At 46.9% G+C, this 24,728-nt stretch overlaps 1 protein-coding gene across 2 annotated transcripts in view; it reads left to right on the plus strand.

The window, feature by feature from the left end:
• The window catches only part of RBPMS2 (RNA binding protein, mRNA processing factor 2), a 213,111-nt gene that overhangs the window by 113,893 nt on the left and 74,490 nt on the right, over window positions 1-24,728 (plus strand). For both annotated transcript variants that reach the window (XM_069624709.1, XM_069624710.1), the window contains exon 6: window positions 4,919-5,067. In XM_069624709.1, coding sequence (XP_069480810.1) covers window positions 4,919-5,067 — 149 coding nt within the window. The remainder of the gene's footprint in view (window positions 1-4,918; window positions 5,068-24,728) is intronic.

Raw genomic sequence — 24,728 nt, forward strand, 5'->3', positions numbered from 1 at the left:
ACCTGTCCTCTTGCAGATACAAGTCAGTCAATTTATCTCTTCCTGATATTTAATGAATGGCTTTTGTTGCGCCCTTTCAGCCTGCTGAAGGCATTTTTAGTTTTTGTAATATGGTTCTCCTTACTATTTTGCCCCTGTTTGGCTGTCTCCTAGCTAAATCGTTTAGGTTTTCATAATTTGATGGGTATGTATCTCGTGTAGAAGCACCTGTGCAGTTTTGCGTCTGCAACTTTTCCAGATGCACCGCTGCCTCCACTAGTGCCATAGGACTGTCGGATGTATCTACATGGTGCAAATCATCAAAATCAACACTAGAAACTTCAACTAATTGTGTAGGGATAGCCATTACATGAACTGCCATGGCCTCAGTTGGCGGCTTAGATCACGCTGGATAATCTCCAGCGTAAACTGTTTTAAGGAGACCTTGGCATCCAGATTTGTAAGTCTTGGTGTTCTCCTCAAATGTCATTGTATTGCCTTGTGTGCATGCATTGGGGTACCAGCCCTTTAACGAATCCCTCCAAATAGCCATGCGATTCGTAAATTCATTAAAGGCAGTCTGACCAGTTGGCATACCCCCTGATAATCCTGCATGTTAGCCAGTGTTTTAGTGCAAGATTAAGACTACTGTGCAAGTTGGATAATAATGAAGAGACTATATTGTGGGTTAAAACCCCTCAAGAGTGACTGAGGTAGGATGTAAGTTTAGCTGGGGATTTGGTCCCTCCTAGAAGTACGGATCCCAATCCTAGGAGGTACACTTGGGACTCCCTGCAGATTAATAGACTCAAACCAAGCGTGGGGCAAGTTTGAACAACCCGCCCTATCCTTGAGTGCTCTGAATGTCGGTCACCGGCTGCTTGGCCCTAGTTTCCTGCACCACCTTACATAGTGCTTCCTGTCACAGATCATAAACTGTGGGTGCCGGACATACATGCAGTCTGCTACCTTCACCACTGTTGTCCCCCGGATTAGGCAATCTTGTGCTAGTTGTGTGGGTCCTAGCTCCATTAGCCAGCCCTCCCAAAGGATTACTAATATTGACCCTACAGGAGCACAGACACCATACAGTAGCCTATGTCCTCTTGTACCTGAATCATCCAGAATAGAGGGCATGTCTGCATCTATAGCTCCTCAAAAGCTCCCTAGTTGCTGCTGCAGCTAGGTGGAATGACTACTCCATAACAGAACGCTCATGTGACACTCCCGCCCCCTCCCTGTCTCCAGAGGGTGGGAGATCGGGGTAAGATTCCTCACAAGATTTGCCAAATACAAAGACTTTGGGAAAGCAGGATGTAGGAACAAGGGGGGTGGGGGGTGTGAAGAGGTTGCCCAACCTGCAGATTGGCTAGTCGGCAAGATTACTTACCCAGAAGCAAAGCAAACCGTGGTTGGGGCCTGAAGATCTAGTATCTTTATTAGGATGGCTTGGATGTTGAGTAGAAGCAGGGAATCTTACCACCTTCCTGGTGACCATAGTAGGGGGTGTGGATATACATTCCTGCAAACACTCAGTCAGTTCAAATTCAACCCCAGTATTCTCAAATGTTGTCAGATTGTTTTTGGCCAGGCCAAGAACAAGGAACCCTTGGATACCTCCTTGTGTCTATTAGTAGTTGGTGTGTGGATTGAGGTCAGCACACCCTCCCTTTGATGGGACACCTTGCCCTGGCCACATTTGCTAGTCTGCATGTTCTTATAAAGTAAATTCCTTCTGTCACCTAAGAGGTTTGCTTGTTTTAGACACTAGTGTTGGTATATTCCACAGATGAAAAGGGAATCCCACCGGTACTTGTAAACCCCCCCGGCAGTCCCAAGGCAGAAAGCCTGCCGTCACAAACCAGGGTAAAACAGCAAAGTACGAAACCTTGCACTGGGTCCCGGCAGTTCAAAGGCAAAGAAGCCTGCCATCGCTGGCCGGGTAAAAGTCACATGTTGAAAGTGTTCACAGCAAACCTATGTAACCTAAGACACTAGACAACAGAACCCTGTGCTTTCCTTCACTCTTTGACCGCATCTTAAGCACTGGGACGACGAAGGCAAAAAGCCTGCAAGCCGCCCGTGTAGAAAGTGTCGCTGGGTACACTAGGCAGAGCAAATGCAGTATAGTCATGCACTTTTCGTTGGCAAGCAGATTCGCCTTGCAGTATCCTTTTTTTGTTTTTTAGAAAGTGATTGTGTGGTATAGTAATGGAAGAGAAACAGTTACTCTATAGCATGTACACTGCCCACGGGAAGTACGCAAACTAATGCAAAGATGCAAGCGTATGTGAGCCAGCAGCAGTCACTGTAGCCCTCACTATGCAACTTGTAATGTCGCAGGTTTTTGCCGTAGATGAAGGGACTGAAGGCACTTGCACGTTCGCAATGTCACTGGGCCTGTTTTTATTCTCCCTTGTCGCGCTATGAAACACTTGTGTACGAGCGAGATAATATCAGCTAGGTGTCCACCATGCACAACTGTTTCCTGCAACCAACTCGCCCAACTCCTGATTGTTTGGGGTGTAGGAACTTGCAATATGTCTCCCATAAATTAATTGAGGATGTCCCTTTGGCCCAATAGTCATGGGGGGGGGGGTAGCCAGTGACGTTTCAGATGTGAGGCGGTCTGCATAGCCTGAAAGTAAAAACTAATTTACTATTACTCCTGTAATCCATCATGCTCTATCATATGTATCTGAGAACCATGAATTTAGAACGGCGTTCAAGGGCTATTCCAGGAGGGAGACTTTGATTGCCTGAAGACCTGCTAAAAGCATTTTTATAGCCTGGGTTTTAGTAATGCCAGTTCTATCTTTTCAGCACATCCATTTAAGCGAACATACCCTGGGTTTGTAAGGGGCTTGCTGTTTAGACTTTGGGGAAGACTTTGGTATGAAGATGGTGGTAATTTCTGAACCATGGAGAAATTGAAAAGTTCTACGTGTCTTCCTCAGTTGGGGGATTTTTCTGCTTTGTACTGTATTTCCTGGTCTCTAGATTATGGGGTAATGTTGGCAGATCAACCTTCAGTTATAGGGAAAAGCATACTGTAGTCAGACTAATGGATTCTCTAAATATAGTTGGACTTATAAACCTGATCTGTTCTAAATGGTGGCCCTTTCTGAGGAGCAGCATACTTAAGGAGTGACTGCTCATGGAAGGCAACTCAATCCATCAGTTGCATCTATAAAGGTAATCAAACCAGACATTAAAATCTCCAAGGAGTAAAAGGTGATGAATACAGTCAAGACATGCGAGGCAATCTCCGTCCCAGGGTTTCTGGTCTGGAGGCGGGCTGTGCAGGGGCAGGGCAGTGGGTGAATTCTGATGGGGTTACAACGATTGAAAACCAGTCATTTTGGCTTGGCCATGGGTAAGAGAATTGTTTGCCATTGCCACCACTGTTTTGTAGTTGTAACTCTATTGCAGTTTGCTTCTTGCTCCAAATTTTGCTAGTCCTCGGACAGGAACATTTGTTAACATCTCGATGCTAGATTGCAAATTGGCTGGCTAGTAGGAAGGCATTGCATCTTCATCACTTTCTGGCAAAGCCAGCTGGAGCATGTAGAAGCATTTGGCTTTCCACGCTGTCAGTATGTAGAAATGTTACATGTTGTACATCCATGGATCTGGGAGACCTTTGATACCATGTGAACGAGCTGATAGTGGTCTGCTCTTGGCAAGCAACTGCTTCTCTTGCCATCTGGATCATGCCCTGAATTTCAATTACAGGATTGATCCAGTTCTAACTATTAAACTGTTTGAGACCAGTTTAATATGACCTCTATTAGTTATTGGGGCCATTTACCAGCAGAATGGATATTCAATTTTGTCCACTTCAATGGTGTTGGCACCCAGGATAAGGCCCAAGGTGCTTTACATTTGTATTTAGAAGGATGTGAATGGGGTAGACAAAGGAGTTTACTACCCACATCCTTATTGCGTGAATCCCATTTATCGGCAGCTGGGGTAAAGGTCAGCTTGTAAGCTACACGCCAGGCATAGGAGTCTCTCCCAGTCATATTGGTTTTCCACAATTTCTTGCCCAAGAGTAAGTGGTCACTCGTCAATTGATAGTGGAGAGGGCTAACTGGTATGAACCACCCCCAACCTACTCTGAAGTCTGTAATTGGCAGAGTACATGGTCTGAACTGGTGTTATAGATGATGGTGGGGGAGGGTGTAGGAAACTGCTTTCATTGAAAAAGGCACAGGTCAGCCGGTACAAAGTCTTTAGTCCTCTGTCAACTGAAGAATTCCTAAAATTGCTAATGTGAAGGAGCCGCTTGAGAATTAGATTTTTATATGGTGAGCATACGTCTAGTACACTGTAATGCAGACAAAACCAGCCTGCCACTGAAGAGGAGCTTTTTAATTGGACAAAGGGAGTGAGACAAAGGCATGATGGAAGACGAGGCTGGCATCACACCTGGATACAGCCTTGGATGTCTCTTTTGAAGATATAGCATTTTTGCTACTTTACTGGCTTCAAGCATTCTATGGGCACCTGAGGAGTAAGGCCTTCAGTCTCACTGTCATCACTAGCTTATGTAGAGCCCCACTTGATCACAATCACTGGTCTTATGCAACCAAACCCAGTCCACTTGATCTGTGTCACTGGTCTAATACAGTAAATCACATTTCCCATGTCCAACAGTCACTATTGAGTCTTTGTTTTCTCCTCATGCACTACCAACACTTCACCACTTATTTCAGGCATCACAATTATTCCTAACTGCGGAGTCACTCACTTGGAGATGTCTGCTTCTAAACAAGTGTGACAAGGGCTGTAGTTTGTCGATTATGCTGCCCTCTGACCAGAAATGTCTGAGCACTATTGCATGCATTTTGTTGGGGGGGGGGGGGGGGGGGGGGGGGGGGGGGGGTGTGGTGAACAAAAGAACAAATAATAAAACTACAATGTTGTTGTCATTTAGATGACCTGACTGGAGCAGCACTGATTCCTGCATCACCAGAGGGCTGGGCTCCCTACCCACTATATGCTACGGAACTGGCCCCAGCCATTCCCCATGCTGCATTCACTTACCCTGCAGCTGCTGCAGCTGCTGCCGCACTTCACGCTCAGGTGAGTCTGCACTTTGCTTAGCTCTTCAATCTGGTCCATATGACTGAATAAACCTCACCGCCAGTCTTTTTTGTTGGTAACAAATTGGGTTTAGTACATGCAATAGTAGTTGTCTGCAATTCTTAAGATAATCTTGAACAGTGATTTGTCTCCTACGTGAGGTAGTGTATCTTGAGTACAGATGCAATAAAGCAGATGAGTAGATCAAGCTGGAAAACATCTATGCATCTTCTACTCCATAGAGGAGGAAGGGCGGCCGCATGTGAATCTAAGCATGTACAAGCATCGGATACGATTACGGTGAGTAATGTATTCCCTTATGATGCTGTGGATCTGCTTAGATCACATGCTATGCATAGATCAGTGAGCAGTATCTGGATGCGGTGGGTTATGAGAAGGTACAGCGGCAAATTGATGTTTTAGCACCGCTTGTCCCACCTGTGAATCTGATTTAGAATGTTTCAATTAAGTAGTGCTGAGTAAAAATATGTACAGAGCTCCATGTAGCTGCTTTGCAAATGGTGTGCAGCGGGACATTTGCAATAAAGGCCAAAGTAGCTCTTCTACTCCTGGTAGAATAGCGGAGCTGTGTGCATTTCACTATCCATCTGGAGATGGTTTTTGAAACATGATCACTTTTCCCTGGCAGGTGCTATGGAGACTACCAGCTTTCGTATCGGTTTTGTTAACCTAGTAAAGAACCGCCTTCCGAGTAGTTTATTTTTTTTCTCTGAGCTTGAAGGATTTTGAAGGAAAGCTGGTCGGTCAATGGATTGGTTGACATGGAACTTAAATATGAACTTGGGTGAAAACCTAGGGTGTGTTCTTGGTACCAACTCTTCTTTGTGGATTACAAAGAGGATCTTGCACTGACAAATGTATTTCGCAGACTTCTTATGGATGTGATGGCCGCCAGAAAAGCCATTTTATATGCAGGTTTAAGGCTGGACTTCTTCAAAAGGGGTTTTGGGGAGGGGGCGGGGGGAGGTGTTCATTAGCTTTGCGAGTACCACATTTAGGTCCCACCCTGGAGGCAAGTTTGAAATGGGTGGGGGGGGTTTATTCCCATGAATGCCTTAATTTCCACCAGGACATCTTGCTTTCTGAAGTGGTGTACGTCGATGGAGCTGTTAGGTAAATCAGAGTTAAATACTAGCGTGGAGAATGTGGAGCACATTCAATCGGGTTTACACTTTTTGACTGGCACCATGTTACAGCTCTTTACAGTGTCTGGTTTGCATGCCTCGATTTCCATACACCTTGAAGTTGTTTTAAATGGCGCAACTCTGACTTCAGGAGCCAAGCTGCCTAGTTCATAGACTGAGGTGGGTGGAACATAGTTTTCCCCCCTCCCCAATCCCCCCTGTGCTGTGAGCATGTTGTAGGGGCACGTGAGTTTAATTGGTTAGCACAGCTCCAGTTTGCGAAGATGCTGAAACCAAGGTGCGCAAATTTAGGAGCAACTAGGATTAGTCACTTCATCCTAGTGCAACTTGTTCACCAACCTACTTTGTAGGGGGGAGGCATAGGCAAAGTTACCTGACCAGTTCATCCAAAGTGTTCCCCTTGGATCTGTGTTGGGGGAGGGAGAAACCTGGATGCATACTTTTTTGGGGGATGGCCCCAGAGGGAGAAGATTATCGTCTAAGACGTTTTTGTCGAGCTGCCGCTCATGCTCTTTGTGTAGAGTATCTTTGCCTAATGAGTCTGCCAGAGAATTGTTGCGATGTGCTAGACTGGACAGAATTGGAGTGTGTGCCCCCCCCCCGCCCCCTGCTTGTTTATAGGGCAGTGGTGCTGTCTGTGAGGACTTGTACTGTCTGACCTGATGGGTGCCCCTGGAAAGCTTGTAGGCCTTGAGCAGTGCTAGTAGTTTAGGTGTGTGATTTTGGGCTATGATCTGTGTCCACAGGCCAGGCACTGTTGTGAAGTTAATGGGCTACCCACCCGGTGAACGATGCGTCCGCTGTGAGAACTGATTGCACTGTAGGGTTAACAGGTTTTGAACTAGGGTAAGCAAAACCACCACCACTAGATTATCCCACTGACCAGAACAGTTTTGCTAACTACTCTTGCATTGAGTGCATGGGTAGATGCCTGAAGCAATCATCCCGAGCAATCTAATTGCTTTCGGTACAGTTATTTGGTGACCGTTAGATACTGTGGTATTTGCGGGAGTATGTTTTGCACTTTCATTTGACGGACAGATTAGACCCTCTTCTATCTTTATGACTGCTCCTAGCACTGGTTTGGTCTGCTTGGAACAAGACTTATTTTTTTTTCTCTCGTTGATGGAGCATTCTAATTGGAACAGAAGATTGATAGTTTTCTGGGTATTTTGGTTGCAAATTTGGGGGATTCCCCTGTGCCAGTTGTCCAGATAAGGGTACACTGGCTTGACTCTCTGCATAGGTGTGCTGCCACTACCACAATTACCTTGGTTAATACCCTAGGCGCGTAGGCTATGCCGAAGGGTAGCACCTTGAATTGGTAGTGTTGGGTCGCTAACTTGACACACAATCTTCTGTGCGCTGGGAACATGAAAGTATGCATCTTTCAAATCCAAGGTTGTCATGTAGTCTCAGTGTTTTAGCAGTGGGATTACTTCCTGTAGCGTTGTCATGCAGTCTTTTTGTGCCTTGACATAGTTGTTTGCAGGGCCCTGGTCTAGGACAGGGTGCATTTGGTTTTTTGGCACAACAAAGTACATTGAATAAATACCCTTGTTTAAGGCACGATTTGTATGGCGTCCAGAAGTAGCAGTGCTTTGATTTCTTTGAACAGGATGCATTCTTCCTGTGAAGTATTTGTCTTGGCTGATGTTGGCTCTATTCAATACCCCCTGCCACGTTGCAAAGTAACCACATGTTGGACGGGATTTCCTCCTGTGCACGGGTGAAGTGACAAATGCAACCTCCTACTAGAATGGCATGAGAGGTAGCCTGAAGTGGGTGGTCATTGCTTGGGAGGGGTTGAGCTTCACTTGAGCTTCTAGCCCTTCCTTGGCCTCTTTGAAAACAGCACTACCCTTGTGAGGAACCCCAGAACAAATTTTGCCCACCCATGTTATAGTTGGAGGGCCACTGTCCTTAAAACTGCGCATTTGTGCCTCCTCTCTGCCCAAAGGCTCCCAGTGGATGCAATGATTACATTCAAAACACACTGCATTGTCCACGGCTTTCTGGGGCCTGGGTCCAAAATACCTTCAACTATCCTCCTGTAATTACTGCCCCTCTCGAGCTCTTGGTTCCTACCTCCAACTCCCACTGGGTCAGTCGTTTTTCAAAGAAACAAGCCGGGGTAGATCTGGGCCTCCCTTTGGAACAGCCTCCCTGCCACTCCAACTTGGGGAACCTTCTCCGGTTCCAGAAGCACCTCAAGACCTTCCTCTTTGCTTCTGCCTTTGCCCTCCCTCTCCCCTGCTGACCTGTTTCTCTTGGCACCATGCACCTGGCAACCCCTCTGTCCTGCGGGCCTAGATACCTGCTCACCCTACTGCACTGCCTCTGGGCCACCCCTTGCACTGGGGTCTATCTATATCCATACAGTCCCCACCCCCTTTTCTTTCATCAGACCTGTCTGCTGCCTTAAACCCAGCACTTGTGACTTACTGGCTGCACTACCACTGTTTATTGCCTTTATCTATTTCTCCTCTGCTCCGCACTTTCCACCCCCATGGACTTTCCCCTTTTCCTTTCCCATGCACTTGCACATTCTCAATGTCACTGGCCCTAGTAAGTTCTTTTGTTCTCCCCTGTCGCACTCTGAAACACTTGTGTACGAGCGCCATATAAATAAAAATCAATTTGAGGGTATATAGCTCCTTTGCGTTTTTCAGTACATCTTCAACTGCTTTGCCAAATAAAGCATTCGGCTCAATGGGAATGTTCAAAAGGGTAGCTTGGGTCTCCAATTACCCCGACTGGTGGAGCCATGCATGGCGTTTATTAGTATGCCTTCTGCCCTGATTCGCCCTGCATTGTCTGAGTCGAGGTAATCTTTAAGGATGCAGCTCGCTAACTCTCTCCCTTAGCGATGGTGTCTGAGCTGTCTTTAGGGGCTCTGAAACTGTATTTGTAGGGCGATCTCTTGTGGCAATTGTTGCTGGATAATAACGTATTAGCTATTCATTGATGGGCAGCCGAGGAAGCCACTTTTCTACCTAGGGTGTAAATCTTGACAGAAGGGGCTTTGACAGAGACTAAGAAGGGGGCAGGGGTGTTCCCCACCCTCTTTCTAGTGGTGGTGACTGAGTTAGGCTTTACCTGTCAGTGTATAAGGAATATGAAGGGTTGTCTCCCCATGTTTGGGGTAAGCAGTGAGGGCTGAATATCCATTTATTTCAATCGATCAAGATGCATAAACTGTGCTGCAGATCTTTTATTCCACAAGGATGCCCTCCACCAAGTCTTATTGATCTCCGCTTCTGGGGATCTGCTCTGCAGCCTTGTCTTTGTAGTGCAGTTGGTTGTCTACCGGCAAGTCGGCCACGTGTGTCGTGTGGTCTGGGGATTGGATTATGTAAATGTTGTCATAGCATTGGTCAAAGTCCCATGTGTCCTCGGTCTGTATATGAGCCAGGGTCCTGTGAGCCTTTGGTGTCAGTCTCAAGACGCAGGTCAAGATACTTATTGCTAGCCTGCGTTATGTCCAGACGGGCTTGGCTGCAGGCTGTTTGCTGCCTCGCCCTGTGGGGCCCCTGAATGTTGTGGAGGTGTTAATCGAAGTTATGCTTCTCATGACCTTGTTTACCTGCTCTGGGGTTCATTGGGAGGAGCTTGGGAACAGTGAGCAAGTGTAGCTGTAGGTTCTGGGGCAGGGGTCAATTTATGATGCATTGCACCTGAAAGGATGTTTGCAGGGGTCGAGTAATACCTACTTCGAAAGGATTGTGTCCTCCGACGTATTCCTTATCTTTGATAGATCATCTCCCAGCTTGCTGGCCTCAAACATTTTTTCAGTAGAGGGCGCTGTGCGTCGACGTCCCTCGAGCCGATGTCCCTCGATGGCCTCTGTATTGACACCGACGTCATCACGCGCATAAATGCTCGCTCAGCGTCCATTGCTCAGTTCCGTTTTTCAGCGCTTCGTGGGGCCTCGGAATATCATTGATCAGTTCTTCAGTCAAATATATCAATATATTCCTTGTGAATACCGACTCTCTCGATGGCTTCCTCACCCGAACTGACTACTCCACGGTCCGGCCTCAAAAAAATGACACTGTGGAAACAAAATGTCGGGTGCCTGGGAATCGAGCATTGTTCGGAGTGCGAGGACTGCATGTCCATGACGGCGAAAGCCTTAAAGGAGCGTAAGGGGAAGCTCGAGGGAGGTAAGGCAGTTAAAACTTCTTCGAAAGTTTCCTCGGCGGAGTCGAGACATTCGTCTCCTCGCCATCGCAAAAGACATTCTCGTTCTAGGTCTTGGAGCAGTTCCCATCACTCTCCGAGATCTAAGCAATCGGAGGTTGCAGATCCCCTTCTTCGTCTTCCGTTTCCCCAAAAAGGGTCTCCTGCCCCACAAAACATAGCTCTCAGGCTGAGTGGGAGGAATTCAGGAAAAAGATGCTAGGCGTCTTTGAGAAAGCGGCCTCCTCCTTTCCAGACCCCCTCGAAGACTGCTGAGGGTGATACCCTGGGTGAAAGACCCAAAAAAGCCGCGAGTCGCAGCACCCGGCGAAAGAAGCCACTCTAGAGTGTCACGAACCCTTGCGTAAAGGCAAAGTTGAGTCTTCTCCATCGTCTAAGATCCCTTCGACACATAGATCAGCGTCAACACCGTTATCAAAGGGTTCTTCGACGCACAGGTCGGTCGAGTGGACACCGTCGACAAAGGATAAACCCACAGCCAGTGGCCATACCCAGAGCCTCGAGCACGAATGTCAACAACCTCGAGTAGAATCGAGGCCTCTACCACCTTTCTCGAGGCCTTTTTCGATGGCTTTGAAGCCTTTAACGTCCGCCGTCTACGTTTTCTCAGCCAATCATGACGAATTTGGCTCCTTCTGCTCGGGAAATGGGATTTATGCCCTTTTCAAGACCTGATCACTCCAGAGTCGTCTTCTATTTATGAAGAAGGGGAGGATTGGGATCGGGAAAGACCTTTTGAGTTGCAGGGACCTGCGACTCCTGCACAAGAGGAATTTACCATTGGGGAAGGTAGGTTTGAAGACCTCCATGCTTTCCTACAGGAAGTAAGTGGGTTGGACACTTCCCCAGAAGTGGAATTTGCCACACCAGACCCAGGGGAACATGCTGAAACCCCTTATAGAACCTTGATGGCAAGGATAAGAGTTTATGGGGTGGTCCACACTCTTGCTTTTCAGCAAGACGATCTCAGACATCGTCTTGCTTCTCAGCAAGACGATCTCAGACATCTTGGTCAAAGGTCCACAGGAGGATCCTCTAGTGCCATTTCATGCAGTATTACAAAGGAGACTATTGGCAAACTGGGAAACACTTGAGGTAATCCCAGGGGTTAACAAATTGTCAGCTAAATATAGGGTGTCTTCAGCTGACCCTGAATATTTATCCCAACACCCAACTCCGGAGAGTCTGGTTGGTCAGGCAGCTACTTCAGCAGGTAGTAAATCGGCTTACCTTACTGTTCCACAGGATAAGGATAAGAGATATGACTCTATGGCCTAAAGTCTTTTCCGCATGTAGCATGGCGTTGAAATCCATCAATGCTACTTGTATGCTCGCTAGGTTCAGCCACACACTTTGGGAGTGTGCTTCATTAGTGGCTGACTGCCTCCCGGAGGGAGAAGAAAGGGAGGCGTTCCTAAACATCAAGGATGGTAAAGACTCTATGTGCGAATCCCTTCAAACTGGCATCTATTCTGCTGACGGCATCAGCAGAGCCATGGCGGCAAGTGCAACAAACCGAAGATTTGCTTGGTTACGAAGTCTGGTTTTGCTCCAGATGTGCAAAGCAGACCCTTGAATATGCCCTTTGACGGCTCTTCTTTGTTTGGTAAGAAGGCGGATGACAGTTTAGAAAAGCTACAAACATCTAAGGCAGCAGCAAAATCCCTAGGAGCTGCAATCCGTCACACCATATCGCCCCCCAGGAACCTCTTGGAGCGGTAAGTCCTTTCGCTTCTATTCCGCATTCGGAAAGGGCAGAGGACAGCCGGTGCAAAGGGGTCAGAAAAAGAGGTGGACAGGGTAAAAACACAAGCCGCAGCAGGTGCCTCTTTACCCTCAGCATCTGCATCAGCCGCCTCCAAACTGCTCTGAGGACTCTTCACAAAACACCAATAGGGGGCAGGTTAACTGAACATCTGACAGAATGGCAGGCTATTACGTCAGATGCTTGGGCATTGGAGACAGTTGCCCAAGATTACTGCCTGCCTTTTCTATGCATCCCTCAGTCATCCACCAGGGAACAGCTCTCAAATTTCCAGAACCGCTCCTCTTGCAGGAGATTGTAGACCTGCTAGAGAAAGGTGCCATAGAACCGGTACCTGTAGCGGAGAGGAACAAGGGCTGGTACTCCACCCCCACCGCCCCCCTACTTTCTCATCCCGAAGAAAGACTGAGGACTATCTTGGACCTACAAGAATTGAACAAGTTCCTCAGGAGGGAGAAGTTAAAGATGGTAACTTTCTCCCAGATCCTTCAGGCCCTCAAGCTCCAGGACTGGCTGGTATCTCTGGACCTCCAGGATGCTTATTTCCATTTGCCAATCCATCTCAAACACAGGAAATACCGGAGGTTCGCAATTGGCGGCTCTCATTATCAATTTCAAGTTCTGCCATTTGGGCTGACCTCCGCCCCGAGGGTCTTCACCAAGCTAATGTCGGTAGTGGCTGCAAGTCTAAGGAGGGAAGGGATCCACGTCTACCCCTACCTGGACGATTGGCTGATCAGAGCTGTATCTTCGCAACAAGCTCAGATCCAGCTAGATTATCTCTGCCACTTCCTTCACAAACTGGGCTTCTCCCTCAATTTAAAGAAGTCACAAATGATACCATCACAGACTCCAGTTCATTGGAGCGGTCCTGGACACTTCCCTGAGGAAAAGCCTCGCCACCAGAGGTGAGGGCTGAAGATATTCTGCAGATGGTCACCAAGTTTCAAAATGCCCAACGTCTCCCAGCCTTCGAATTTTTGAGGTTGCTAGGCCTCATGGCATCCTGCATCTTCCTTGTTCCAGAGGCTCGCCTGAGAAGGAGATATCTTCAGTGGGCACTGAACTCAGTGGTCACAATTCTCGGAGAATGACAGACCTCCTTCAGATTCCGGACAAGGTGGCTCGAGACCTTCAGTGGTGGGCCTGCCAGAAAAACATCTTGAAGGGGGAACTGTTTGGCAACCATGGCCGGCGATCAGTCACGGATGCCTGTGGGGAGCCCATACCAATGACTTGACCTTCAGCGGTCGTTGGTCTCGTCGGAGTCCAGACTACATATCAACCTGTTAGAGCTATCAGACTAGCGCTGAAAGCTTTTCTGCCATCTGTACAGGGAAAAAAATGCCTTGATAATGACGGACAACACGGTAGCCATGCACTACCTCAACCAGAGGAGTAGGATCACTGCCACTGTGCAGAGAGGCAATGCAGCTCTGGTTTTGGGCAATTCAAGAAGGAATCTCTCTATTGGCAGTTCACCTAGCTGGAGAGAAGAACTTGATGGCGGACGCTCTGAGCAGGCAGGGCAGTCTCCCACGAGTGGGGACTTAGCTCAGGAAGTCATTCAGGAGATCTTCGCCCTTTGGGGAACCCCTCAAGTGGATCTGTTTGCCACCAGTACCAACAGAGTGTGATCTGTTCAAGGGAATTTCCCCCAAGAGGAGCTCTAGGGGACGCGTTCGTAGTGGACTGGGAGTTGCCACTCCTGTATGCGTTTCCACCAGTCCCTGTCATTCCTCAAATCATCAGGAGGTTGAGAAGATTCCGGAGAACCATGATCCTAATTGCCCCAAACTGGGCCAGGAGAATGTGGTACCCGGACCTTCTGGACATGTCCATCTGCCCTCAAATTCGTCTTCCACTCAAGGAGAATCTTCTCTCACAGGAGGGAGGTCAGGTTCTCCATCCAGACATCAGACCCTCAACCTTCACGCCTGGCTTCTGAAAGGTTGAGATACAAGGATTGGGACCTCCCTGATGACATGGAAGTGTTGCTTTCGGCCAGAAGGCCAGCAACAAAGTCTTTATACCGCTGCCGTTGGAACAAATTCTGCAGCTGGTGTAGAGAAGAGAATATCGACCCCTTTTCATGTGGTACACCAACAGTGTTATCCTTTCTACTCTACTTAATTCAGGCCTTCAAGTTGGCACGATCAAGGGCTATCTTGCAGCACTATCAAGCTTCAAGCGCACTGCAGAGGAGCCTTTGTATTTCAAATTACCCTTAGTAATACAATGTCTACCCTCCAAGACTTTTCCAGGTTCCTTTATGGGACTTACATTTAGTCTTAAATTTCATGATGGGGGAATCCTTTCGAACCACTCCACTCTTGTTTGCTAAGATTTCTCACCCTTAACTGTGGCTTTAACATCTGCTAGAAGGGTGAGAGCGAATTACAAGCTCTATCTTGTAAACCCCCTCATACAATTTTTCATGAGGACAAAGTTGTCCTACAGGTGAAGCCTAATTTCCTCCCAAAGGTGGTTTCTAAATTCCACATCACTCAGAAAATTACCTTACCTTCATTCTATCCACCTACCCATCTGGGGAAAGAGGGAAGGCTACTTAGGCTGGACCCAAAGCAGGCTGTAAGCTTTTACATCAGCAGACTTGCTAGGATTAGGCAAGCAGACCAACTGTTCGTAGGTTACACAGGGCACAAATTAGGACTACCGATAACGAAACAAACCTCCAGATGGATTATTTTGGCCATCCTGGAATGTTACAAACTAGCAGGGAAAGAGCCTCCTCAAAATCTTAGGGCTCATTCAACCAGATGTATCGCAGCCTCCTCAGCCCTCCAAAGAGGGGTGCCGGTTCGAGACCTGTGCGGCTGCCACATGGTCGTCCGCACATACCTTCACAAGATTTTACAACCTGGATTCCTCTCTAGTCAAGAGACTAGGTTTGGCAAAGCCGTATTACATTTGTTTCATTCCTAAAAGGAAACATGGCGTTTTACTCCCACCTCCAATTGCACACCACTGCTATGGGAGTCTATCAAAGATGACGAATACGTTGGACACAATCCCTTCGAAGAACAAGTTACTTCTTACCTTGTAACTTTCTTTCGATGGATGTTCCTCCGACGTATTCCTTATCGCCCCTCCCATTCATCACCGCAGTAATACTTCCCTTGTGGTTGCAGCTTACGCTCCTTCAAGGTCAATAACCAATTCATGTGAACAACTGTTAACGTCAAAACGGAACTGAGCAACGGACGCTGCGCGATATATGCGTGATGATGTTGGCGCCGATACCGAGGCCGTCGAGCGACATCGGCTCGGGACGTCGACGCGCAGCGCCCTCTACTGGAAAAAAAATTCCGAGGCTAGCAAGCTGGGAGATGATCTATCAAAGATAAGGAATACATCAGAGGAACATCCCATCGAAAGAACATTACAAGGTAAGAAGTAACTTGTTGTTTTTGTTCCTTGTGACTTTAAATCGACACTCCTAGTCTGTTTCGCGACGTTCTGGCCTTCAGTAGGATGTGGAATGTTTAAGGCGCTCTTTAGCTTTATCCCAGGGCCATATTAACCTTTGGCATCTGGTTTGGGGGCCTGTCATGTGGTGACTGCAATGGCCCAGAGGACTGTTCAGACCCATCCCTCAACTGGGTGGCTTATCGGCCGATGGCAGGGCCGACTTTTGGCTGTGGTGGATGTGCTTGGTGTGAACTGGTCCTTGGAGCAACCTGGTGTCCCCGTAGCAGAACCGCTGCCAAGCCTGTTGGGGGCTCGCACACGGGAATGTGTCGGAGGTTCCCGATTGCCCTCTGCGTCACTTGGACGTCGCTGCTGCCATCGCTGGAGGCCCCTTTGGCCATGGCAGCCTCGGCCTGCATGGTGTGGTGGGCCCAGCATTGTCATGTGGTCCTATAAAGTTTTCAGCCCGAATAGTTTGCAAGACTTGCACACTCTTCGGCCTGGTCCCTAGGGGAGACAAACGTTACACACAATCTTTCCAGGGAAACTTCCTGTTACAGGGAGGACAGAATTGAGTTTTCCATCATGTATAAAGGTGGCAGCCTGGCGAAAAAGGAGTAAGGGGAATATGCATTCTCTAAGTGAGGTTGGAATTTGAACCACCCCAACCCCCCCCCCAGTCTCCCTACGGTGCAGTGCTGAGGCCTGTTGGGCCCTTGAGGCCGCAGGCAAGAGTTCGTTGAGACAGTAGTGGCTGTTGGCGGCGGATGGTTTTGTCCTTGAAGCCAGGAGATATTGTGGTATATGGTTGTCGAAAGGACAGTTTCAATTTTAGTTGTCAGCCACGAAGGAACTCTGATATGCGTCTGATGGTCTAAAGGACGTAGATGTGTGAAGGACTATGGGTAAAGTGGACCTCCTACTAGGCATAGTATTACTGGCACACCCTGTCAACAGCCCTTTTTTCGAGTTTTGAAGGCATGAAATTTAATACTCAGCGGCTACCACTTGATGTCAGCCTATGCATAGCTTGTGATCTAAGCAGATCCACAAGCCTCAGATATATGCAAGGACACCTCCTTGCTATACTCCCTTTCCTATATAAAATGGTGCTGTTAGTTTGCTGGCCACGCCAAAACAGTAGCTTTATCATTGTATAGCAGTTGGTTGACAAATTAGTTTTGAAGGGTCATCTTCCCCCTCATAATACGCCACACTATTTCCCTCAAGATGCAGTCCAGAGACCCGCAAATAACATTTCCTCTTCGACAGCAGTGTATTTCTGGTTCAACGAACAGCCGAAAGCTTTGATCGACTGTAGTCTTGTTTCTGAAACCCTGCCTGGAAATGGGACAACAGCTTTTGCTGAAAATATTTACACTATCTAAAAGATGGCACAGTAATTGGCAGGTGAGTCCCTTCCACCTTGTCTACATATAGGTACAATTACATTTCACCAAGAAGCGGGCACAGTACCCATGTCATTATTGCATTGGACATTTGACATCTTCCCGTGATTGTTTCTGGTCCAGAAACCTTTCCACTTTTGGCTTTCAATTGCCTCCAGATTTCCTATATATTAAATGCAAGCATCTCACCCCTGCAATTTACAATCTGATCCAGTTGCACATTCTGGGTTTGGCCCACAGCAGTAACCAGGCATCTGCTGTGATGCAGCATTGAAAGCCAAGTCCCCATTCACCACTTCGCCTGCAATCAATTTCCAATAGGAAATGTGGTCCCCTTCGTATGCCAATTCATCCCAGTTGTCATCCTTCCTTATAGGGACTTCACAGCTTAAATAAGGGACCAGGTTTGAATTGGAGACATCTGCAAGATTTTCCAGAATTGCATATGTGGTTGACCTAATCCTTCTAACCCACATTGACTTGCAGGTATGGCCAGTGACAGTAATGGCTTCCACCACATCTGAGGCTTGTACTGATAAATTTGTCTTATTGAATTGAAAGAGGACACTTGCGTTATGATCACTTGATCACTTTCAGATCTTTCGTGAATCTTAAATTTACTCGCCCAGTCCTTGGCTGAAATAAAAATATATAATCAATGACGGCAACACCCTTGTGACCTACCAAGGTAGGTTTCACAGACTGATCCTTCTAAGATTCTGCCATTACAGGCCCCAAGTTCCAGATTGTAAACAATGCATGCATCATCAATAGCAAGTTGATGAACCCTCTTGGGCAAACTTTTACCGGGGAGGGAGGAATATCCCAGGCACTATCCTGATCTTCCCACAACCCTGCCAGTTCCCTTGTAGGTTGCTTAGTTGCACAGGTTTTCAAGTATTTGGGCCCTCCACAGATTTATCAGTTTTGATCTTTGTTCCCCTCATGCTTCCAAACTAATGGAGACACTTCCCGGCTTCCCAATTAAGTGCAGTGTGTTTTACTAGAATGTATTTCTTTGTCCAGCTTTTATTCTGTTCAGCGTTTTGGCATTAAGCACTTGTACAAATACAAAAATGTTTGTTTACTATGGGCCCATACATGTCCCTTTCATAGTTGAAACTGTGACCAGTGCGATCATGGACCATACTTTGCTCGAGTATCTAGCCCATCCGCTAAGAGGAGCAAGGGGTGTGGCCTTATCAAGAGTACGCAACAGATGACTACTCTTGAAGCACCCCTGAGAATTACTGGGCTGTTTTCATAATAAAATATGGGTGGCAACACATTTAATTAGCAAAAATGTATTCGCATAGCCTGGTTCCTCCGTACCATAACAGTCTAATTTAATTGGACCAAAGGTGCACCCCTCATTTGGATACAAAAAGGGATTTGTACCTGGCAGGGCCATTTTGAAGGTTTCCCTCTTGCTTCAATTACTGATTTTCCTTTTGTAATTGCTACCGATCATGGCAGTGCATGATTTATGTAATTTTGGCAATTGTAAACTTGATTTACAAAAGCTAATACAAATCCAGGTAAACATTTCTAGGGAACAGTCAATTTTAAATGTGAATTTTAAAATGTGTACCTGACAGTTGACAGTTGAAACTGTAAGATTAATCTGTTCAGATGTATATAAAATGTATTCCCCCCCTTTCAACCCTGAAATAAAACTGACTTGCATTGCCTACAGTCCTATAGGAAATTCAATGTGCCCTTTGGGAAATTGGTGAATGCCAATGTACACTTTCTTTTTCCTCAATCCTATGTGAAGACTAGTTGCCTGCAGGCACCAGTGAACATTGTAATCTCCCTCTGAATTTGTTAATCTTGTGTCGTGCATAGAGGACTAAAATGTCCAACATTTTCTTTGCTACATAGACACTGATATTCAAATTTGCATTTGCCAGGCTGTAAACGGAGCTACTGAATTGTCGGTTTGACCAAAAGCAACACACAACTTTGCGATGAGCATTCCTGCATAGGTGCTCAAATCTTTCAGCAGTTTGAAACAGTTTGCAGGAATTGCTACTTTTTCATTTAACTTAAACCAGTTACCTATATTTTATTTTTTCCCTTCCTGTAGAGCCATGCAATATTCTTGCTGTGCCCATCTTGCAGCAAAACCTGGCGTGTGGGTGAAGCAGTTTACCACATTTATTGGGTCTGCTGCTTTCTGCTAGAATTTTAAATTTCTAGATGGCATAGCAGTCCCTGTGGTGGGAGCAGTAGTGCACAGCAACCATTTGAAACGGGGATGCATGTACAGCTATCCATTCGTAGGCCTCCTTGGGTGGCTTAGTTTCCCACCAGCCATTTTCTGAACTTGGCTAGGTATGAAAATGCTTGGAGGATGCTCCCATATGTAACTTCTCCCCCCCTCTAACAAGTTCACTTAATTGTCATTTGAATTGTAAATGGCGAATTTAATACAGATGGACGACTTTAAAACTAGTGATCTTCATGTAAAAAAAGCATACAGCACCTGTTGGTTGCATATTGGTGGATCAAAATTGGCACACAACTGTGACGAGAGGAATGTTTCCTTGCTGGCAACTTGGCCATTTAATCATGGTTTACTCCACAAAACTGAGTACTGAGTGACACAGCGTGCTGCCCGGTAGCACTTATTGCTTGATTTTCAAAATTCTATTAATCATGGTTGATCTTGGGGTAGCCGCCTTGGGGCTTGTCATCTTACCAGTGTGAGCTAGCTGGGCCATCTGTTGCCCTCAGTCACAACCTAGCTAGCTCCTAGAGGTACTGACCAAATGTCTTTGGGAACTTCAGAGCAATAGCATTTGTGAAATCTAGCAGACATCGTATGTTTAATCAGGGAGCCTTTGTGGTGAAGTTAAAACTTGATGGTCCTTTTGTTGCCTACAATTGCATGTTCAGAGGACTCTAAAGCAATATAGGATTTAAAAATGTAGTATGCCACAAACCGGGACTCTGTTCCACGATGTAAAGTACCTTGTGGAGCTTGTCTCAAATGCGCACCCTCCACTAGCCATTTACGAGCGGTGATCGTTTCATGCAGTAAAATGCAGAGGGCAAGTAACTTTATTCCTGGCTAGTACCTTGCAACTTGCAAGATTTACCCCAGATAAACAATTGTGAATGCTTCCGTTTCCACCAAAAGAAACCTTTTTGGTTCTCTGAAAGGTACTGTGCATCGCAGGTTACTAGTAACCTCGCATAAGTGGAGGTACTAAATGGTGGCAGTTGAGCAGGTTTTAATACATTTGACCTGGGGGGTGCTCATGTGGGATGCTATAGAACAGTTCCAAATGTATTGAAAGCAATTGCACAACTTGCCTGAACAGAATGCCAGAACATATACATTCTATTTACTCATGTAAAATAGTTACCCTAATTGGCACAATAAGAAATGTAAGATTCCTTTTATTAAACGATAAAATATCCCAATAGAGATGGACAATCTGGCTAAGCTGAGACTGCTCCATAAATGAAAATTAAAATAAGCTGATATCTTGAAAGATGAGGCTTGGCAGAACCTTGAAGCAGCTGTAAAAAGTGAATTCTGACCAACTTGTTTAAGGAAGATGCTGACCAAGAAGGGTCAGCTTCCTATGTTGGAAGCTCAATGGAGGCATGAAGACCGAAGACCTAGATGGCGACCCAGTCCCTGCCCAATGCCCCAGAGGCACCCCACCACATCCGAAATTGAACTTTATGTTCAGCGAAATAAAGGGCCTGAACTCTACTGCTCCAGGATATGAAAGGCTTAGTGGTCGTCTTACAAGAAACACACTTGTTGCTGCTAGACTTCACACGTCTCCGTACACCAATCCAGTACCTTGCTTCTAATGGGACCAAAAAGGGGGTACAGCCATCGTTTTTGCCAGGAATGTGCAATTTAAGGCACTAACACATTGACTGCTGTGTATCGCCCCTCTGGGCACAGTAAAGACTTTGTAAATAGACAGATTTATTGTTCCATGTCAGTTTATGCCCCAATGAAGGTCTAGATGCATTCTCTAAGTTTCTGGGCAATTCCCTTCTTCCGTTTTGAAGGCCAAATAATCATAGGAGACTTCAATGGGGTCTCAGACCCTTTGGGGGATAGATCTCCTGGCCCCCTCTGACTTTAAGCTCACCACAAAACATCTCCACCTATGCCAGATGCTGGGGGTGGTAGACTCTGGGTAGACTCGTGGAGGGTGCTTCACCTGGGTGAAGGACTTCTCATATGTACACAGGACCTCCTCCCAAATAGACCTTATGCCGACCTCCCACAAATCCTCGCCTTTGTAGACTAAGTAGCCATGTGAGCAAAAGTGCTCTCGGATCATGCCCCAGTTGAGCTGACTCTTCTAGCCCACAATCCTGATCCACCTCTGCGAAGCAGCTGGAACCTATACAATCTCATCCTGAATGAGATGCCGCTGAGAGACTCTATTGCTAAAGTGATTTGGAACTTCTTGCCGGAAAACCCGGTAGACACGTCCCCAGACAATACCTTGGATGCCATGAAAGCAATAGTGAGGGGAGAACTGATCGCACATGGGAGGGCATATCGTAAAAAACGGGCCCACACTGAACTAGAAGAGGATCACAAAAGAGGGGTTGGTTCCAAAAGACCCAACATGCTCTACAGACATCACAGAAGAATTTGGAGACCCATTATGCAGAGGAGACGGCGCACTTACTGACCAAATCCAAGCAGGGCTACTACACGAAGAACTAAGTGAACAAACTCTTAGTGGCGAAATTGGCTAAGATGAAGAACACCATAGTGGGCCTCTGTGACCCTGCCTCCCCCCACCCCCCCTGCCCCCAGGATTGGGTGCAATACGCTGATCGTGATAAACTACAACTCGCAGCGACCCAGCTCTCAAACGATGTCTGCAGTGCCTTGAGACAAGGCAGAACAGACAAAATACTTGCAGGTTGCCACCCTTCCACAACTTGATGAGCCCGACGGAGGGATTGGGCCCCCCCGATCACAGGTGAGGTGGAGGCTGTCATGAAGTCTCTAAAGCCTAGAGCCACAGGCCCTGATGAGTTCACAATGTTTTACAAACTGTTCTTCCTCCAGCTGGTAGCCCCGCTAACGGCCCTCTTTAACTCATTTGGTATCTCTGGCTCCATCACCCATCCATGCAAGAATCCAAACTGTGCTCGTGCTTCAATCTGGCAAAGATCCCAGGGAAAACTGGCCCATCTCCCTAATAAAAATGGATGCCAACACCTATTCTTCTGGAAAATCGCATGGCCACTGTCTTGCCCTCTTTGGCTGACTCTGATCAGACAGGGTTCATAATGCATAGATCAACTGGAGACTATCTTCGTAGAGCTCAAACTTGGAAGACATAGCGACCCAAAATTCGCACGAACTGGCCCTGCTGGCATTGGATGCCTCCAAGGCCTGACAACCTATGTAAATACCATGTAGCGTCACAATTGGCACGTGTTCAATCCTGGGACATGTATACTGGGCCCCTGAAATGGATGGAGCTAGAGCAGTCCCACCTCACACTACACCAGTTTCCTTCCACACATTCCACCTCCGCTACGGAAGACTTGGGCTGGGTTCTTGGCATCCACCAAACACACCCTTAGTGTATGGGATTGGGCATAAAACACAAGAGTATTCCCACATGGCCTGGGGCCTCTTTCCTTGATTTTCCACAATCCATCCTCTTCTCCTGGGTCCCACCCTATGAACTTAAAAAAAACTTGGCTGCTGGGGGGGGGGGGGGGAGGGTGGGGTGCGTGGGGGCGTGCTTGAATCCCTGGGGCAATGTCCAACCCTGAACTTTTGAACGATGTAAATCGACCTTTCACCTGACTGAAGCGGATAGGTTCTCTTACTCGCAACTCCAACATTGGTGTTCTCATCCCCCAGACTCGACAAGTAGACACGAGCCGTCAGCCCTCTGGTACTTGCCTTACAGGGACTGCTGCGTAGGGGAAGAATCTCCACGCTCTGCAAACTGCTGTAACCAGACACCCCCCTATATGGCACAATGGGAGGCAGATTTGGGACACCCTCTGGAAGACCAAATCTCGGTCGACATATAGTCTACCCACTCCTCTTCCTTTTGCATCACTAATCGGAAATGCACTAATAAACTGCGCCTGCGATGGTACTTTCCCCAACCCGCCTGCATCGGGTCAACCAATCAGTTGATACTCCATGTTGGTGCAAATGTGGGCAGCCCGGCTTGTACTTCCATATGTGGTGGACTTGCCCCAACATACAATCATTCTGGAAATGGTGCATCTCTGCTATAGAAGACATCACTCATGTGATAATCCATAGGACGACAGATTATCTTATTTGGCATGCCAGAGAACTACCCAAGAATGGGGAGAAAGGCAGGCCAATCTCCTTACACCACTCCTACTGGCAGGAAGAATCTCAATTGTTAGCACTTGTGCTATTGGACTTGCAGGGCCGATAGCACAGCGAGTAGAGCACTTGCTTTGACATCTATGCAGAGCCTGCTGATGCAGGTTTGAATCCTGGCATGGCCAAACTCCGCCTTTCATCCTTCCGAGGTCGATGAGCACCACACATCTTGGGTAATGAGCAGTGCTCGGATGCCTGGGTGTTTGTAGTTCAATATAAATGCTAAATTAGTATTTGGAAATCCACTGAGCCCCCTCTATGATGCTATGGTGGATCAAACTGACATCTTGGTGGCAGAAAAAGTTAGTGGCTGAACCAGTTTAGACATTTTGGCCCCGCTTTTGGAATATGACTAACTTCCCGGTGTTGACCCACAAACCTAGTCCAGCCCAATTGGCCCTACAGCAGGGCACAGAATTAATCAAGGCACTCTTGCTCCACTGAGCAAGGGGGTGGATTAGGGGAGGCTCTGATCTGGTGGGGTACTGGGGAACCTGGATTATGATCACTTTTAGCTGTGATTTCAGGTCAAATTGTATTTCATGCATGTCTCCCATGCTGAGAATCTTGTATTGGCTAATGCAGTCTCTTGTGAATATGCCTCCTCCAATCATCCATTGAAATTCACCATTGAAGTAAGGTGCTGTCTGCTCCCAATGGGAAAACACCAGATCCTGAGCAAGTGTATTACTTGCCAAATAGAACTGCGGTGTGCTGCAGCGTTTGTGTTGGGACACTTTTAGTTTTTTGGGAGTGTTGATTCCCAAAGGAGGTGCTCAACGCACATAATGGCGACTGTGTACAAGGCAACCTTATATCTGAGGATATGTGGGTCTCCCATTTTAGCCAACTTTATGGTAAGAAACAGGGATAGTTTGAAGACTATCAAATCCCAAACAATTGGAGCTTTGAGTTATTGCAAGGATGATTAAGGTCACTTCCTCTCGGTTAGGTGTCTGGGGGGACTTGACCATTTAGCAAATGTTTAAACGATCTCCAGATGTCTGGGCTAAAATACTAATTTGGTTTAAAGAGACATCCACAACAGCTCAAGGAAAACTGTTTATTATCCAGATATTTTATAATAGTGACCATGTTGCCTACAAATCTGCCAGTCAACTTTATATGCAGACTTTGTCTCGCTGATGGGAAATAATGGCCTTGAGTAATGTCTTATATGATAGAAACAGAATGTGGGGGGTTTCTTAAAGTCCTGTGGGCAAAATCTAGCCTGAAATGAATATGGTGTCTATGGCAGTCGATCTAGTTGATCGCAAGATATTATGGACCACTGGATAAAAGGG

Source organism: Ambystoma mexicanum, chromosome 11 (assembly GCF_040938575.1).
Source record: "Ambystoma mexicanum isolate Mex_15411 chromosome 11, UKY_AmexF1_1, whole genome shotgun sequence".
Classification (NCBI taxonomy): domain Eukaryota; kingdom Metazoa; phylum Chordata; class Amphibia; order Caudata; family Ambystomatidae; genus Ambystoma; species Ambystoma mexicanum.